The sequence below is a fragment of the Pteropus alecto genome, unplaced genomic scaffold, assembly GCF_000325575.1.
Source record: "Pteropus alecto unplaced genomic scaffold, ASM32557v1 scaffold38, whole genome shotgun sequence".
NCBI classification, from domain to species: Eukaryota; Metazoa; Chordata; class Mammalia; order Chiroptera; family Pteropodidae; genus Pteropus; species Pteropus alecto.
Genome location: NW_006442512.1, coordinates 8170391 through 8188875, shown reverse-complemented (window position 1 = coordinate 8188875; position 18485 = coordinate 8170391). Strand labels below are relative to the sequence as shown.

General features: G+C 32.0%; 1 protein-coding gene across 1 annotated transcript in view; it reads right to left on the bottom strand.

The window, feature by feature from the left end:
• Nucleotides 1-18485, bottom strand: part of MDGA2 (MAM domain containing glycosylphosphatidylinositol anchor 2) — an 813395-nt gene that overhangs the window by 323838 nt on the left and 471072 nt on the right. Inside the window, exon 4 of the mRNA XM_006922688.3 lies at nt 10378-10574. Within this exon, the coding sequence (XP_006922750.1) occupies nt 10378-10574 (197 nt within the window). The remainder of the gene's footprint in view (nt 1-10377; nt 10575-18485) is intronic.

Genomic DNA, 18485 nt, shown 5'->3' with positions numbered 1-18485 from the left:
ATTGTTATGCAAAGATCAGAACAGTGTACTTAATAATGGAATTTATTCAATAAACACTACGATCTATGCAGATTTCAAAATGAAATGTTATGAAAGAAAAGGATTCTGAAGAGGAGTTAATAAATGAAACACTGTCGGTAGAACAAAGTTAATGAGTCAATCTAATGATAATTAAATTTATATACATAAATATTTTGTGAATGTGGAGCAATGACAGATGATAGATCTAAAACTGCATTTAAGAAGTATTCATAACTGTATCTACATTATTACTGTTCTTGTTATTTTACATTCAGGAGTTCAAGGTCTACGCGTCTCAGGTAAATCTGCAAAATTGCAAATCGACTCAAATAAAGTGGCCAGAAATATCTTACAAACTCTTGAACAGCCAGGAAAGACCATGTAAAAACACTGAAATTGTTTAAAAGGTAAAAAGAACAAAGAAACAAAGAACAATAGAAAAAACCTCATGCCCATTTCAAAATAGGCATTCCAGGAATTCTTTACCTTCTAAAGTCTATGCATCTTCTCAAAATAGTTCTTCTCATAAATAACTTAATTATTAAGATGGTAAAATAGCATCCCAATGACATCATATTTGGTATAGAAATTTTCAAAATGTTAATTTTTTTCCAGATAACATCTGTGTGGAACCATGTTTTTTTTTTCATTTTACTTAAGTAACATCACTTGAATCTTAAAAATCACAATGCTTCCTTACATTCTTCAAAAGGATCAGAATACTTAATGACAATATATAAAGATAGTACCTGTTCATTTGCATAAAAAAAAGCTTGCCCACACATAGGCAGGCACACAGAGTTTTCCAAATGTGTCAAGTGAATCTCTTTTTAGTGTGCATGAGCATTGTGGCCATAATTCCTTTCATTCACTCTCAAAATTCAGTCTTAAATTAGTCACACCTTTAGCAATTTCCTCCGTGGGATAAACAATAATCTTATCTTTTAAAATTTTTCTTTAGGAAAGACACTGCATTGTTTTCTATAAAAACAAATGCAAATACACTCCACACAAATATATACAGTCAGTGTGCGTGTTCTTAGAATTTATATTTAAAACAAGTTCGCAGTGTATTACAGAGTTCTCATTTGCATTAACTATATATAATGCCTAGAAAAGTGTGCTTAGTTAGAATGTATAGCTGAAAGAAAATGTTATACTAAAACCAGTTAACTCAGATAACTTTCAAATGAGGTGATACATCCATTCTACTCCTACCTCTGTGTCTGTTATTGCTTAGATGTTGTCTCTTTTTTTTTCTACTCTTAACACTTAACTGTTGGTTATTCCTGGAATTCTACATGTTCCATAGTTAATCTCACTATAAAATTCCCCTAAGTGATCTTATCCTTGCGGATGGTTTTCTACTACAAGCATTATTCCTCCTACCACTATACCAAGTTTGTATCCTATTTTCAGAATTCTCCCTTAAGTTTCAGATCCATATACCAAATTTTTACTGCAATATATTCATTTTGATGCCTCACAGACACCTACAACTCAACATATTCTAAATTAAACTTCCTCTATTCCTCTAAATCTTTTTTTAATAACAGGAAAGTTAGTCTTTCAATTATTACTTTTTATTCATATATTTAGTGTCTCCTCAGATCCTTTTTTGACCTTTAAGCATGCTTAATCTAAACCATTCTTTTTTATTTATTTTTAAATGTAATCCTCTAAATCATATATTCAGCTAAAAATTTCTTGATTGCCCTTGGTATAGCTTAAGAATGAAAGCAAGTATAATGATCTACTCTATAACCAGAAGGAAAATATGCAAATCTGATCATTCCATTTCTCTTTAATTCACATGACTTATTATTGTTCTTAAAAATAAACACAACACCTACTGACATGACTGTCAACCCCATATGATCTGCATTCTCCTTGCCTCTCCAGTCTCATCTCATTCTTTTAGGGCCCTATACACTACCAGCTTCCTTCTGCCACAGATCCTTTGCACATGTGTGGCTCTTCATCTCTCTATGCCTAATCACTTTCATCTCATTCTTAGATGTCAATACTCCTTACTTCCACTTTTTCACTTTCTGGAAGATGAGGAATACCTTTTTGTGAAATCTGCTTGTATCTCTTTACAACGCGGTCTCATTTTTTCATTTATTTTGGTAATAAAAAGAAATAATTTATTTTCTGCCACCTCCCCAATGCCACATATACTTGCCTGTAAGTACCTAAAGGTCATGCCTGTCTTGCTCTGAGCATCATGTTCCAAGCACCTAACATAGGAATTAGCATAGGAGAAACAATTCAATTCAAAGTACTATAACTATCAATTTTTCACCACTCATGACTTTGCTTTATATATATTTCTCTAGAACTTTCTATCTGCTTGGCACCTGTTATGAACTCAGTAAACGTTAATACACATAGTCAATATTTTAAAAGTAATCAGATAATTATTATTTTCAAATATATATAAAGAATGAACACTGTCATTTAGATTTACATTTAATAATAGTCTCTTTATTCACAAAGTTAATTATATGCTACCAGTATTTCTTGTTTCTGTTTCCATTGACAAATTGTTTTAATACCTATTTGCTAAATACTATTTCAACACTCTACTGAAACTGCACTTACTAGTGTCATTAATGATACTCTTTTGTTAAAATTCTATAAATCTTTATTTTTTTATCATTCTATACTTCTCTGCTTATTTCTAACACTTTACTTTGCTACTTTGACAGCCCTTGTGTGTAGGTAATTAATTATGAATATAATAATTAAGTCACTTCGTTATTTTCCATTTCATTTTCTACCTAGTGTACCAATTTTGATCTGCAATCTTCTACTAATATATTCCTAGTGGAATCTGATATGTTATTACAGTTTCATTTAGTACCTATGTACAGATTCCTAACAAATCTCTAAGCAAGTGATCAGAAATGCTGCTGCTGTTTACATTATCCAGAAATAAAGAATACAAATTGTGTAATAATATTAAGATTTTAAAGCTTTAAGAGAACTCTTTACTTTTTGTGATGATCCTTACACTTTATAAATACCAAGAAATATGACTCAATAAATATAATAGTTTGCACAGAGCATACCCTAGTTAATTCTTGTGCAGAACAGTGCAGCAAAATGGGCACGTGAGGACAGACGAAAAGAAAGGCTAACTTTTGCTGTAAAGCCTAGATACACAATTTCCTAGTGGTTCAGCTAGCATGGGACTGGAGAGTTCTGGGGGTTGAGCTAAGATGATTTACATCTTGTAACTAGAAAACAAGATGTATGAGCCTACAGGACAGTCATCTAGGTTAATATGTAAGATTAATCCATGCAGTATGTCAAAGACGGAGAAGGACTAATATAGACACAATCTATTGAAGAAATGTAGAAAATAGGCAGAGTTATGGAAGACTTTGAACCTCACCCACTTAATTAATTCACCACATTCAGAAAGTGATGAAGGTGTTCAGGCTGACCCTCTTCTCAATAAACAGCTCCCAGAGTCCAAAATATTTTTTAAAAATATAGGGTAATATATATAACAAAACAGAGGATATCAATATATGTGTATGCATATATATGTTATCAAATGGCATGTATGTATACATATAAATTTTTGTATTTATAATGATTTATACTATCACTTATAACCGTTTTATCATATAACATTAATTTTATTTTGTTAATCATATAAATTTAATATGATGTCGGAAGGCTTTTTGCATATGAATTTCCATGATTTGTAAAGGGAATTTTTAGTTGATTATTCTATAATTAGTTTAATTAGCCTAATTAAAACTAATTACGTAATTGATGTAAATATGTTCAGTCTTGTAATTAGATGGTATAATTACAATACACAAGATGATGTCATGAACATCTTTACAAAAGTTCTAGAAAAATATAACAAGAGTACGTGTAGTTTGGAAAATTTAAGTACACGTTTCTTTAACATTCACAAAGTTATATTCAACAGCTACATTTAAACTTTTAAAACTACTTTTTTTAAATAAAAGAAATAGAAGGAAGGTATTCTATATATTTATTAGTAGCCAGTATCAATGGCGGCATTTTCTAGTGAAAATAACAATAGCCTCAAGCAGTATTTCCACTTTACTTACAAAAAATATTGGAACTTTTTAAAATATGTACATTCGGATATCAGTAAAAAAAGTAGTAAGGCCTTCCAATTCACATTCATTTTTGTAGCTTTAATTTTATTTTATTACCAACTTATAAGTAACAATATATACTAGCCTACATCTTCAGTATTAAGTGGAAGTATGAAAAACATAATTATTCCTTTTAAACTTATTACATTATATGTTTATGAATTTATATCAGCCTCAGGAACACTAATTCTATTCCAGAAACACTATCTATAAAAGATATAAAGAAAATTTTGTCACTCAACACATTAGTGAAATAAACATTGAATTCAAATTGATATAGTTATTAGCTTAGTATGAATAGGCATGTAAGATAGGTATATCTCATTTTCTTAGAAATTCTATTTTATTAAAAATAAGACATTGTTATTGAATAGAAAAGCATCTTTAAAAGAAATTTAATTTTCTAACATTAAAAAATAATGTCTTTAACTCAATAACAATTCTAAAATTCCTTAGAAATATATAGATTTATTTTTCAATATTAGGAAAAACAACTAGATATAACTTTGTATATTAGGATCTACATAGAAATTATATTTCATCGTTGTAAAAATAAAAACCACAAGCTAAGTCTATTATGTTGCTTTCTACTTCTAGACAACCTTGATGCACAGATCTTGCAAATTTCCAAGGCAGTTAGAAGCTACAAATGAGGCTATTGTTTGCTATCAAGTAGATTCTTGGGTAAAAATGTTCTCTACATCGCATTCATCTATATTATAAAATTATGTCTTGGAGGCTGGAATCAGCCCTAAAATTCTCAATCTATTACTTCTAATTTTCATTCTTTATAGAAACCCTGCATACTCCTTCTCTCTCTATATTTGAAGTCATACAAAACCAGCAACGCTATCAAAAGCACCACTGCATCCCCCTTGAGGCAACTGAGGACCTAAGCAGAGTTAAAAAATGGCAGTCCAGGGGTCGGAATATTGAACTCTGGCAATGACAGGTGAGTTATTGTTTACTAATAAGTGGACACACACAGTAAGCCTCACCAGTTCTTATTTTCATACTACTAGACAGATTTACTTATTACCAGATTCATATGTTACCAAATTAATTTCAGTAGGCATTTGCATTTGTGATTCCTACACATCAGTAAACCTACTATGGCCCTTGAAAAAGAAATCTTTGGTTCCCCAGGTGGCTATATACAACTAGTTGCCTTTTCCTGAGAGGTAATTTCTTTATGAAGCACTCCAGAATTTCTTAGGTAAATGACCAGCTTCCTATGCATCTATGAAAATCACACATATGCGTAAGAAGACTCAAAGCAGTAACTCAAAAGTTGATAAATCTAAATAAATTGGTATTGAAAAATCTCACAATGCTCTCAAAATATTCATAAAATAATATTACATGTGACAAAGAGGTAAAATCAAAACGTGAGAGGAAGGGATCAGTTTTTTCTTTGCTTGATTATAATACATTGTCAATATCTATCATCCTCAGTTCAATAACCTCAAATTGATTTACATATTCAACAAAACCTCACTAAAAATTTTATCAGACTTTTTTAGAAATTTACATGGTGAATTTAAGTGAAATAGAAGCTGAAACATACAAAACAATATTGAAAAAGATAAACACAGTTGAAAACCTAATTTCAGGATTTATAAGCTACAGTAATTAAGACAGTGTGGTATTGGCATAAAGACAGACATATAAGTCAATAGAACAGAATAAATACTTTAGAAATAGACTCTAATATATAGGGCCAATTGATTTTCAATTTAAGTGCCAAGAAAATTTAATGATGAAAGATTTTTTTCAATAAATGGTGCTAAAATACATGTATATCCTCCTGCAAAAAAAATAAATAAATAAACCTCAAAAATTTCCTCACACCATAAACAGAAATTAATTCAAAATGGAAAAAGGAAATATGTTGGTGAATATAAGTGGATAATGATTATTTCAAAAACAAAATAATAATATCTTGCTGATTTTTAAATATATGTAGAAGTAAAATACTAGACAAAAATAAAATACAACAAGAGTAAATATTGTTAAGGTATTCTAAGTTTATGTCATTGAAAAAGTGGTAAAGTAATGATCAACAATGCAGGGTATAGTTTTTAAGTAACCAACTAAATAACACTAAAATAATTTAAAATTCTTAGTTAAATAGTGGAGAAAATGAAATAATTAAAAAATATTTGACAAATCCAAAAAAGGCAAGAAAAGAGAGAAGTAAAATAAAACAAATGGGTCATATAAAAAAGAATATGTATATCAGTCATTGGATTAAATGCATTAAAAGCTAGTGTCAGCCCACTGGATTAAAATAATAAAAATCTATATTCTGGTTACTAGTGACATGTTATTAACTATAAAAACACAGAAAGGTTGAAAGTAAAAAAAGAGTTATTTACCACTCTTCCCCACCCCTACCCACCAAAAAAACATTAAGCAAAAGAAAGCTCATATGGTTAAATTAATGACAGACAAAACAGACTTCAAGGCAAGAAACACTACTAGAGGTAAAGAAGGACATTTCTTAATGATAGTCTACCAGGAAGATACAATACCAATAAGATAATATATTTAGATAATCCACCAGGATGATATAATAATTCTAAATTTGTGTGTACTAATAATATATTTTAAAAATATATAAAGCAAAAGTATATAAAGCAAAAAAAAAAAAAAAGCAAATACACAGCCATAGCCATACATACTAACTAAACTCTCTCAATAGCTTAGAACAGCAGACATACAAATAAAAAATATATATATATATAAATGGTCTAAACAACACAATTGATAAATGTGACCTAATTGGCACTCAACAATTTTAGAATGCACATTCTTGTGAGTGCCCATGGATCATTTATAAAAGTAGACCATAGGCTTAACATAATGCAAGTCTCAATTAACTTATAAAGACTGAAATTATTCAGGGTATACTTTTTGACGCAGTGGAATTAGACTAGAAATCAATTAAAAATTATAACTAGAAAATTGTCAACAGTTTGGAAATAAATACATTCGAATGAATTCAATTATAAAATCATTCTCATTCACAATTTATTAAATTTTCTATGGTGAATAAAGAGGGATGAGTTTATAGAGAGTGATTCAGAAGTTTCTAGAATCTCTGTCAGTTTTAACTATACCATTACTAGTAACCCAGACATCTTCATGAGAGTATTGCTTCAACATTTAACACATATTTACTGAGAATCTTCCAGGTGTCAGGCACTGTTCTAGCTGTTAAAAAGACAAAGTCTCCATAATTAGTGAATTTATGTTCAAACACTTTAGATGATTTGATAGTTTCAGTGCTATGAGAGAAAAATAAAACAATATTAGGAAAGAGTAACTGTGGAAGGGAAGGGATGCTACTTCAAATAGATCTGTCAGGGAAGGCCTTTCAGAGGTGATGAGTCTTCAGTATTAAGGAGACCTTGCCATAATATATAAGTAAATTACTTTCTACATGGAGGAATCAGGAATGTGCAGATAGACTCTGGGCATGTCTAGGGATTGTGTGACCAGAACAGTAAATGAGGTATAAAAGATTAGATAAGAGAGCAAGGCAGAACAAGGTCAAACATGGTCTTGTAGGTTAGAATACGCTGAATTTACTAGAGATATTAAAGGAGAAAAAAGATTTATAGTTTAAAAATGATTACTCAGATATTTGGAGTTTTCTGTAATAAAGCATGACAACTAGTTAGGAATCTATTGCTGTATTTCATGGAAAGATAATGGAAATTGTGTGGTGTGATGCACTTGTATATATCAGGCCCATATGTAGTATGTCAGCATACTTGATATAAAGAAAAATCATTGATAACATCTCATCTATGAAAAAGCCAATATTTTCTGTGGCTATAAAAACTAAACTTTTTATGTGCTGTTGTTTGAGAGTTTCCATCGGTTTGTCCTATAAGATATATTCAATATTGACAAATTATGTACATATATAATACACAAATATTGAGAAATTTTTGCTCCAGCATGATTTTTTAAGACAGATACAAATACATAGATATTCAAAAAGAGAAATAAGCAACATTATCAAGTAACCAAAGACAAGAAAGACATTTTTAAATAGGAGCTATAACTGCATATTATTTGGCAACTATCAATTATAGCAGGTGAATCCATAACACAGAATTGCAAGAAAAGCTTGTTTCTTTCTTAAACACTTTTAAAGAAAATTCGAATGGTCCAACAGCAGAGTTACTACCACATACAAAGCTGGAGAAAGCCTGTTAAGCTACATAGTAAAGGCTGATATTTGTATAGAAGGTAATATCAGTACTGAAATTTTCAAATTAAAAGTTATTTTCTCATTAAAAAATGAGAGAAAACAAAGGAGAGAAAATAAAAGTTATTTTAGAAGGCAGAATTAACAGCTACTAATTTGAGAACTCTTATTTTTTTTTTAGAGATACTAACATAGAAATAGCAACAAATGCAAAAGAATGAATGAAAAGTTTAATTGTGCTTGTCTGATAACTTTACAATGAATTCTAATGATTTTGAAAGTAAAGTTTTTCCCAAATTTGACAAGATCGATGTGTTCATTTCTGTGATCAGACTCATCTGCAGGTAAGAAATAGCCATGTAATGGAATAGGTGTTTAGAATTACATCAGTGACTGTAAACATTATTGTTAGACAAGAAAGTAGGTTTTCTAAATTTTAGCAGTGTCCATAGTATAAAAATAAATTGATAAAAGAATCAAATAACAGTGATCATTTACCTGAAGTCTAACCCCCAGAGGCATCTAAGCAACTAAATACTGTTAACAAAAATTTGTATTACCTTTTTAACTAAAAAAAAGATTTGTTTTATTTTAGTAAAAATTGAAGAATAAATTTCCATAGCGCAGAATATATGGGGAAATTGTGATCCTGTTAACTTGCAGAGAACAGTTGATGCCATGGTGGCCTGAGTGAAGACAAAATCAAAACAGATTTCAACAGTGTCATGGTAGATTTATTAGTAACACATGTGAAATGATGATTTCCAGAGATTTATATTTCGGCAAGTCACAGCTGTTCTACACCCTTAGTAGCAATATATAGAAATATATTTATATTTATATGTGTATATTTATGATATGTGCAGATGTTTTTGCAGAATCACTACATCTTTTCACAGTTAATATCTAAACATTGGCAATTATATTAATTTGAAATTGGCCAGGCCTTAGACATTACAAATAAATGGTGTACTATGTAAGGAAATATATTTAATGGTAAAAAATGGGATGCTGAAAAAATTTACAAACCTTATGCTATTAGAGTTGAGATATAAAACTTGTAATAATCTTTAAAATTTGAAGTATAATATTTATAATACTTAACATTTAGTTGTATTTTCCCTAATTATGAACTTAGGATGTCTCAAAACTTATACGATGTAATCAAATCTCTATTTTTCTTGTTGCTTATATCATATTTTTTTTGAATTATTATTCTTGGCCAAAAATTACTTTCAACATTTCCAAATACATTTTTTTAATTTAAAACTTTTCCTATATTAATTAGGTTTGCACTCCTTTCTAGTCATCAAAAAAAAAATAAGTAGCATTCAAATAGTTCTATAAACTTCAATGTCTTCTTCAAGAATTAATTTTTCACTCTCAACATATTACAGAAAAATATTTGATATTAAATTCACTGTATGTAAAATTTATTCAATTTTTCTTTTTAATAAATAAGTTTTAATGACTAATTAGCTATTTTAGTTTTCACATAATTAAGACTCTATTCTTAAACTAGTTGAAACCAAAATGAATAAAGAAAATTAGATTTTTTCCAAAACCAAAGCCAAATAAATTCCAAGTAGATTTCTTCATTTCTGTAAAACTTATTTATCATTTCAAATGGAGAAATCAAAGTCTCTTCTTTTAAGTAATATTTTTCACACAAAAAAGGCAGTCAGCAAATGTATAATTCTGTACTTTTTAGTGAAACCTAAGTAAATCTATGAACAAAGAAATATAAATTAGAATACATTAATTTAAATATTTTTCCAATAGTTAACATTTGAAATATAACTACCACATACAACATAAACAAATTGTCCTTTATTATTTGAGTCTTCTGATAGTTCAAATATACTGTTTTTTAAAATGCCAGGTCTGGATAAACTACCTTTTCAAATAGACATAATACTGCATACTGTTTGAATTAGGAAAGCATCCTTGCAGAGCAGGGTGGAAATACTATACCTTAATTCATACCTGGGTAAAGAAGGGCTCATATATCTCTACTCCCTTATCGGATCCTTGTAGTAACACCTCCTGGCCACGTCTCCAGCTGTACCGAACAGGTGGATTGGAATTGGCAACACACCTGAGGAATACTGTTCTCTCATAGTAAAATTGTTCTTTAGCTTCCCCTATACTTTGATGAACAGTTACTACCGGATCATCCAAATCTAGAAAAAATAAAAACAACCAAGTGACAATGTTATGAGTTACATAGCTTTAAAAGCATTGAAGATATAAAACCTAACCAAAGGTACGTTTTCTTAATTGATTTTATTGCTTATCGCTATACTCGTTTTTTTTTTTTTTTTCATCGAGGTTACTGAACTCACTTGCAGAGAAATTTCCGATAGGAGGTAAAGACACAAGTAATAGTATTTATTAAGATCTCTATCTGTCAAGATAGTATAAATAACCTTGCATATTTACAACTCTTTGCCAACAGCCCCATGAAAAAAAGCTCCAAGAGATTTCAGAATTCAAAATTCTCAAATTCAAGAGATTAGCCAAAACAATGAACTGTAGTGACAGAGAAATAAATATCAAGAAGTTCAACTGACTCTCCCTTAATATACTTCTTTTTCCAATTATTTATAACTGACATATTAAAAATAATCAAAGAATTACATTTACAAATGATTATAATTTTTATAGCTAGAAAATATGATCTTGTACCGGGTTAAATTTTTCCTTCATCTCAGATTTTATATCTCAGATCATATTTGCTAATTTGAAATGTGCTAAAAGAAGGTATTGTTAAAAAGCATTAATATTTTTATTACTGAATATTATAACTAAATTTTTCCTATTTTAGATGCATCCTAAATAAGGGATATGTACTACAGGGTTTAGCAAACATTTTCTGGGAAAACCAATTCATAAATATGTTGGACTTTATGGGTCATATAGTTTTGTCTTAATGACTGAACTCTATCATTGCAATATGAAAATAGCCAGAAACAATAGGTAAAGGAATGATCAATGAATGTTGCTTAATTCCAATGAAACTTTACCTACAAATTTAGATCCTGCAGCCAAATTTGACTCAGGGGCCATAGTCTGCCATAGATTGCCAACCCCTGATATACCAGATCTCAGATTCTTTTCTTAGACAAAATAAAGAAGCGTACTTGCTTTAAGACGACTGTATTGTATATTTGAAACTTGCTAAGAGAGTAAACCTTAAAGGTTCTCATCACAAGAAAAATAAATTATAACTATGTGTGGTAATGTATGTTAATTAGACTTATTGTGGTGGCCATTTCACAACACATACAAATATTGAATCATTACATTGTACACCTAATTATATCTCATTTGTTGTATGTCAATTATATCTCATTTTTTTTTAAATGGGAGAAAAACAAGCTCTTGGTTCCATGTGCTAGTAAACACTTATTAGATACTTATTAACGGTGATGTCAGACATTTGCTATATTTAAATACTAATTTCACTGAGCTTTATTTCTTTAGCTTTACAAGTCTAAAAGGTCACAACCTTTGTGGTCTTAAATTTCCTTATCAATAAAAAGGGAATAATAATGGTACTATACTAATAGGGCTGTTGGAGGAATAAATGAGATTGTTCATAAATCCCTGGCACAAAGTAAATGCTCAATGAAAATGAGTTACTATTGTTAGTAGTAGTAGTAGGATCGAGGTTTCATTTAGACTCCCATTAATTCTATGTTGTTTTCTTACCTTTATCTTATCGAATTCATAATGAACTCAGCTTTCATAGATAAAAACATCACTTTTCCACTTGTTCCAGCTATCAAATATTTGTACATGATAAAGACTTTTATGTGAAGCCTGAAAATAAGCTACCATATTTATAGAAACATAAGAACAGTGAGGTGTGTGAGCATATGCTACCCTTAATATTTAAAAGACACTATTCCTTAGAAAAGATTGTTTTTGATATGTTAAAAAAATTAAAAGCTATCAAAATAGTGGAGTAATAGCTGCCCTGGGGAATCAAAGTAAAAAACAGAAAGTCTCAAATTTCCCCAGTTTAAAAAAAAAGGTTTTTTTCTTAATGTGAATTGCTTGACAGCCTTACTTAGATTTCTAGTTTTGCAACATTTTGAGTTTTTTTTTTCCAACATTAGAATCTTTTCACAGCTACCTCAAAGGCCTCTAATTTTAGTAGTGTAAATTTACAGAACAACTGCTGCCTTTTGATAAAGTTTAAAAAACTTTCAGTAAAAATTCACTCTATTAGCTGTGCACTGATATATGGTTTCCTTTTAATAAGTTGTAGTAGTTATGAATACAAGTATCATTATCATGAAATGCTCAAAGGCTTTTAAACTATATCAAATGTTGTCTTATTTGGTGATTATTCCTTCACATATAAATCAAATCCCATAAGAGCTTGATTAGCTGAATTCCGCTTAGTGACTTGAAAAAAAAAAAGGTAAGCAACTTACATTGTGATCAATTGTAGACAGTTTTTTTGTTTTTTTGTTTTTTTGTTTTTTTGTTTTGGTCATAGTCTTTTTAGAAAATATGAGCTTTGTTATGTTGTAAAAACAAAATTCTGAACCCAGAAAATCTAGGAACAAAACATAATTGAATGGTAAACAGTATAACAATGGTAGCTCTCCCTGGGTTCTGCATAGTTAATAATATTATACTTTCCAAGATTCATTTGTTGATGTAGCCCTAGCTCTTTTCTTGTTAGGTGGTGGTGTCGATGGGCTCAGTCAGGAATAGACTGAACCTGAAGAACCATTCAAGCATGCTCTTACCTGAACTAGATGAATTTTGGGTCACTGGCCTTCTGAAAATCTAATCTTGTGACAATCAATATCTTACTGAACATTGTATTGGCAGAATTATGTCTTGGATTCACTTATGTTTAAAAATTTCTACTTCATAAAACACCTAAATGATTTTTTTATATTTAAAAACAAACATGCTAAAAACTAGATTTCTTTTAGACAAGTAAAATAATCGCATAGCTAAAAAATATATTTCAAGTGAGATTTGCATACATATATACTTATAATATATAGTTTAACATATGTAATATATGTTTAACATATACTCTAAACATTACTGAATGCATATTGAATACGTGTATTTGCCTTCAGTCAGGTTTCTTGGAAAAAGGACTGTAAGACAGAGATATCTGTGCGGGAAGTATACAGGCATATCTCAGAAACATAGCATGGTCGGTTCCAGTACACCACAATATAGTGAATATCACAATAAAGCGAGTCATGACAACCTTCTTTTGGGTTTTCCAGGATGTATAAAAGTTATGTTTACACTATATTGTAGTCTATTATGTGTGCAATAGCATTAATTCTAAAAAAAAATGTACAGAACTTAATTAAAAAGTACTTTATTACTAAAAAATGCTAACCATCATCTGAGCGTTCAGTGAGTCATTTCTTTTGCTGGCAGAGGGTGTTACACCAATGTTGATGGCTGCTGACTAATCAAGGTGGTGGTTGCTGCAGGTTGGGGTGACTGTGGTAATTTCTTAAAGTAAGACAATGAAGTTTGCCTCATTGATTGACTGTTCTTTTCATGAATGAAATTTCTCTCTATCATGCAATGCTGCTTGGTAGCATTTTACCCACCGTAGAACTTCTTTCAAAATTGGAACCAATGCTCTCAAACCCTGCCACCGCTTTATCAACTGATTTTATATAATATTCTAAATCCTTTGTTGTCATTTCAACCCAATGACAACATCACAGCATCTTCGTCAGGAGTAGATTTTATGAAAACAACATGAATCTCATTGTACATGGACATCAAAGCTCCTGGATGACCAGGTACATTTTCAATGAACAGTAATATTTTGAAAGCAATCTTTTTTTCTGAGCAGTAAGTTTCAACAGTAGGTTTAAAATATTCAGTAAATCATATTGTAAACAGATGTGCTGTCATCCAGTCTTCGTTGTCCCATTTATAGAGCACAGTCAGAGTAGATTTAGCATAATTCTTAAAGGCCCTAGGATTTTTGAAATGTCAGATAAGCATTGTCTCCAGCTTAAAGTCACCAGCTGCATTAGCCCCTAAGAAGATAGTCAGACTGTTCTTTGAAGCTTTAAAGACAGGCTTTGACTTTATTTCTTTAGTTATGGAAGTCCCATACGGCATCTGTTTTGTCTACATTTAAAATCTCTTGTTTAGTGAAGCCACCTTCATTATCTTCGCTAGATTTTCTGGATAACTTGCTGCAGCTTCTAATCAGCACTTGCTTCCCCTTGCACTTTCATGTTATGAAGATGATTTCTTTCTTTAAACATCATGAATGAACTTCTGCTCTCTTCAAATTTTTCTTGTACTGCTTCCTCACCCTCTCAGCCCTCATAGAATTGAAGAGAGTTAGGGCCTTGCTCCGGATTAGGCTTTGGCCTAAGAGAATGTTGCAGCTTCTATCTAGACCACTAAAACTTTCCCCATATCAGCAATAAGGTTGTTTTGCTTTCTTATCTTTCTTATGTTCACTGGAGTAGCACTTTTAATTTCCTTTAAGAACTTTTCCTTTGCATTTACAACTTGGCTAACTGTTGCAAGATGCCTAGCTTTCAGCCTATTTCCAGTTTTGTCATGCCTTCCTCAATAAATGTAATAATTTCTAACTTTTAATTGAAAACGAGAGACATGCAACTCTTCCTTTCACATGAACACTTAGAGGACATTTTAGGGTTATTAATTGGCCTTTATTTTAATATTTCTGTATCTCAGGGAATAGGGAGGCCCAAAAAGAAGGAGAGATACAGCGGAATGGCAGTTCAGTGGAGCAGTCAGAACACACATTTATCAGTTAAGTTTGCTGTCTTATATGGGCCTTGTTCATGGCACCTCAAAAACAATTACAATAAAATGAAGCACAATAAAACAAGGCATTAATTAAAAAGTACCTTCTAGAGCAACATGTGTTGGGTAATGAAGAAATAGGTTTGTTCAGGAGAATTGAACTACAGCGTGATTACAACAAAGGTCTCAGTAGCTCTAGAGAAGTTTTGGAGCTGTGATGTTCCCTCAAAGCTGTCTTGCACTAAGGCAATGGAGCTAAGCCTTTATAACCCATTCCCACCCCATCGACCAGTCATAGTCTGTGTGCTGCTCCACCAGAGTGCACAACTTTGAGAGTGGCAGCTCTTTGGCTTAGGGCAATTTCTAGAGGATTTAGCCGACAGCCAATCCCTGCTAAAACTCTCAGCAGCTGGAGGAATGAATCCTTCAGACCCGAGGAAGGGATCTGGGTGGTGCACTATTACATCCACTCAGATTCACCTGCTTGGCATGGTAATTCACTCTATCTGGGAAAAGCTACTAGATGATTCTAGTTAATCACTTTCCTGGGGACACTTTAAAAAAGGAACTATGGTAGGATGATATTCATCATCTTTTTCTACTATTATCATTCTAGACTGCTCTCATCCTGAGTTAGTACACCTTTTGGTAAAGTAGCTCACTCAGTGAGGTTACCAGACCTTAATTTTGAGCCCCTGGTTACCATGCCCTTCTCAAGCCATTATTAATGCACTTATCCATTCAACACCATAATTAGACAACAGAATACTAAGAAATGATTCAGTGGACCAACTGTGTATCAAACATATTCTTTACTGCCTTGCTGTGCAAAACAAACCTACCTCCAGCTGATCATATGAGCCAGTCACTCCTGCCAGGATTGTGACTCCTTTTATCTACTTCTTCCTGACACAGAAAGCCTAAAGTAATTGAGTAGTGGCCATGACTTAAAGATTAATGAGACTTTGCTGCGTCACTTAATGAAAGCTTTTTCTTTTTATGAGAACTAAGGCTTCTAAACTGGCAAAGCCCAGAGTTGCGGGAAGGGAAACAGATTTCCTAAGTGGGTCATTGAATGTGATGGTAGTTAAGTGGGGTCACTCCTTGATTCTTGAACCTACATATTCTATAGGAGAGAAAAAAAAAACCATGTGATAATGGTCACTGATTTAAGATGTATATTGCATCTTGGAGAATAGCACCCCAACTTTACCAGATATTATCTATATAAGGCTCAGCTGCCCCTGTCCTAAGGGCATTCTATCACTCTACTAAATTGGCATATTTAATTAGGTTGTGTAGAAAATGATATGACCAGAGAGTCCTATGGCAATGTTCCCACTGCTACATTTTTACTACTGTAAAATGTGCTCTCATCCCATGAGTGGTTAGATAGGATCTTGTGTTAAGAATAAAACATTCTAAAAGCCTTTGGATAGAGCTGCTACTGGCTGAGGTAAGCAGAAACATCCAAACCAAGAATACGTGTCAAATTCAGTCAAAACCGTACAGTCACTTTCAGGGTAAAAATGTCTAATGTAATCAACTTACCACCAAGGTACTGGTTGGTATTCTTGAAGGACAGTACTTTATCAAGAGCTAAGTGTTGGTCTCTGTTGTTGCCAGGTGAAATATTCAGTAGTGGCAATGAATAAATCAATCTTCATAATCCACGTTTTAAGCTCATGTATAGCCTCCATTCCTACAATTATGACTATTTTTTTCATGAGCCTGTTGTGCCAGCTAAGGTTGGTCAATGACAAAAGCTAGTTGATATCAACTGTCTATATTACTCTGTCTACTTCACTCTTTTGTAATTCTTCAGCCATGGATACTTTTTGATGCTCACTAATATGTAATATAAGTATTATCATACTTCATGCCATAGGTCCATCAAAATATTTGAACAGATTTGCTCTTTCTACACAAAGTGGTTGACCAGGTACACTGCATAATTAAACTTCTGCCTACTAGGGAGATTTTCCCTTATTCTTTTTTATCAGAGATATCTTAGAGTGATGTTATTATGAAACGGCAGTCCAAGTTTTGACTTGTGTAACTATACTGAGCTGACCCATCATGAATGAAGCTTAGCCTTTTTTCTCCACTATCAGCTCATAAGTGACCATCTATGTGGCCAGATATAAACTGAGAAAGAAGCACTGGTAAAATACTGATACATGTCATGGGAGTCTGGGCACCTGCTTGTACCGCTTACTTTGGCCCTTTGGCTCTGGCCATGCCTCATCCTGTTGTACCATTTCCATCTAATGATGATCTACTGATGAGTCTGCCCTCTTTTATAACTGGTTTTTGGTAGACATGACAAAATGTACTTCCTGATTAGCAGTTCAGGCCACATCATCATAGGTGTTACACATTTAGGCACTCCATTTTTACCAATGCCCAGCAGCATGCTAGGAACTATTTTATGAAAAGTGTATAATTCTTAATTGAAGAAGTCACAGCCTTACTCATAATTTAAAAATTTACTTTTCGAGTCACATATAGGAGTCTCCTATAGGAACACAGCATGTTTTCCAGCACTGATATACTTGATATCATAGATTCTTAAGTACCAGGGCAACTTACATCACAGTGTGGGCCTGCTACAGAACCCTTTCCTACCTTGAGATCTAGTTAAAGCTGATAGTCTTTCAGATCACTTGATAAATGGATAGGAATGGTATTTCCAAGTGTGGAATATGATCTAGAACCCAGAGACCTAGCAGACATTGGGTTTCCTTCTGAAGGATAGAAATTGTGCGATGCAATAATTTGTGCTTTACTTTGGAAGGGATGTCCTGGCAAGCTCTAGACCATAGGATCTCTACAAATTTACAAATATTGTGGGTCCTTGAATCTTCACAGGCTTATCCCAATCCTCTGGATTAGGTGCTCTTACCAGGATATCCAAATGTACTTGCCACTTCTTGTTTATCTCAACGGATGAACATGATTTCATTGATAAAGTGAACCAATACTATATTTAGTAGAATGTTCAGATGAACCACATCCCTTTGGACAATGTTATGAAAATAAGTGTGAGAGTTAATTTAGCTTTAGGGGAAGACTAAAAATGTATACTCTTGTCTGTCTAAAATGAATGCAAAGATTTCTGATCTTTTATCCTAACAGAGATGGAAAAGAGCACATTGACTAAATCACTGAACACATACCATATATGAAGTCACGTTAATCTGCTCTAGTAAAAATACCTGACCTGGTATAAGCTGCAATCAGGACACTACTTGGATGAGTTTATGATAATCCACTATCTTTCTCCGGTATCTCTCACT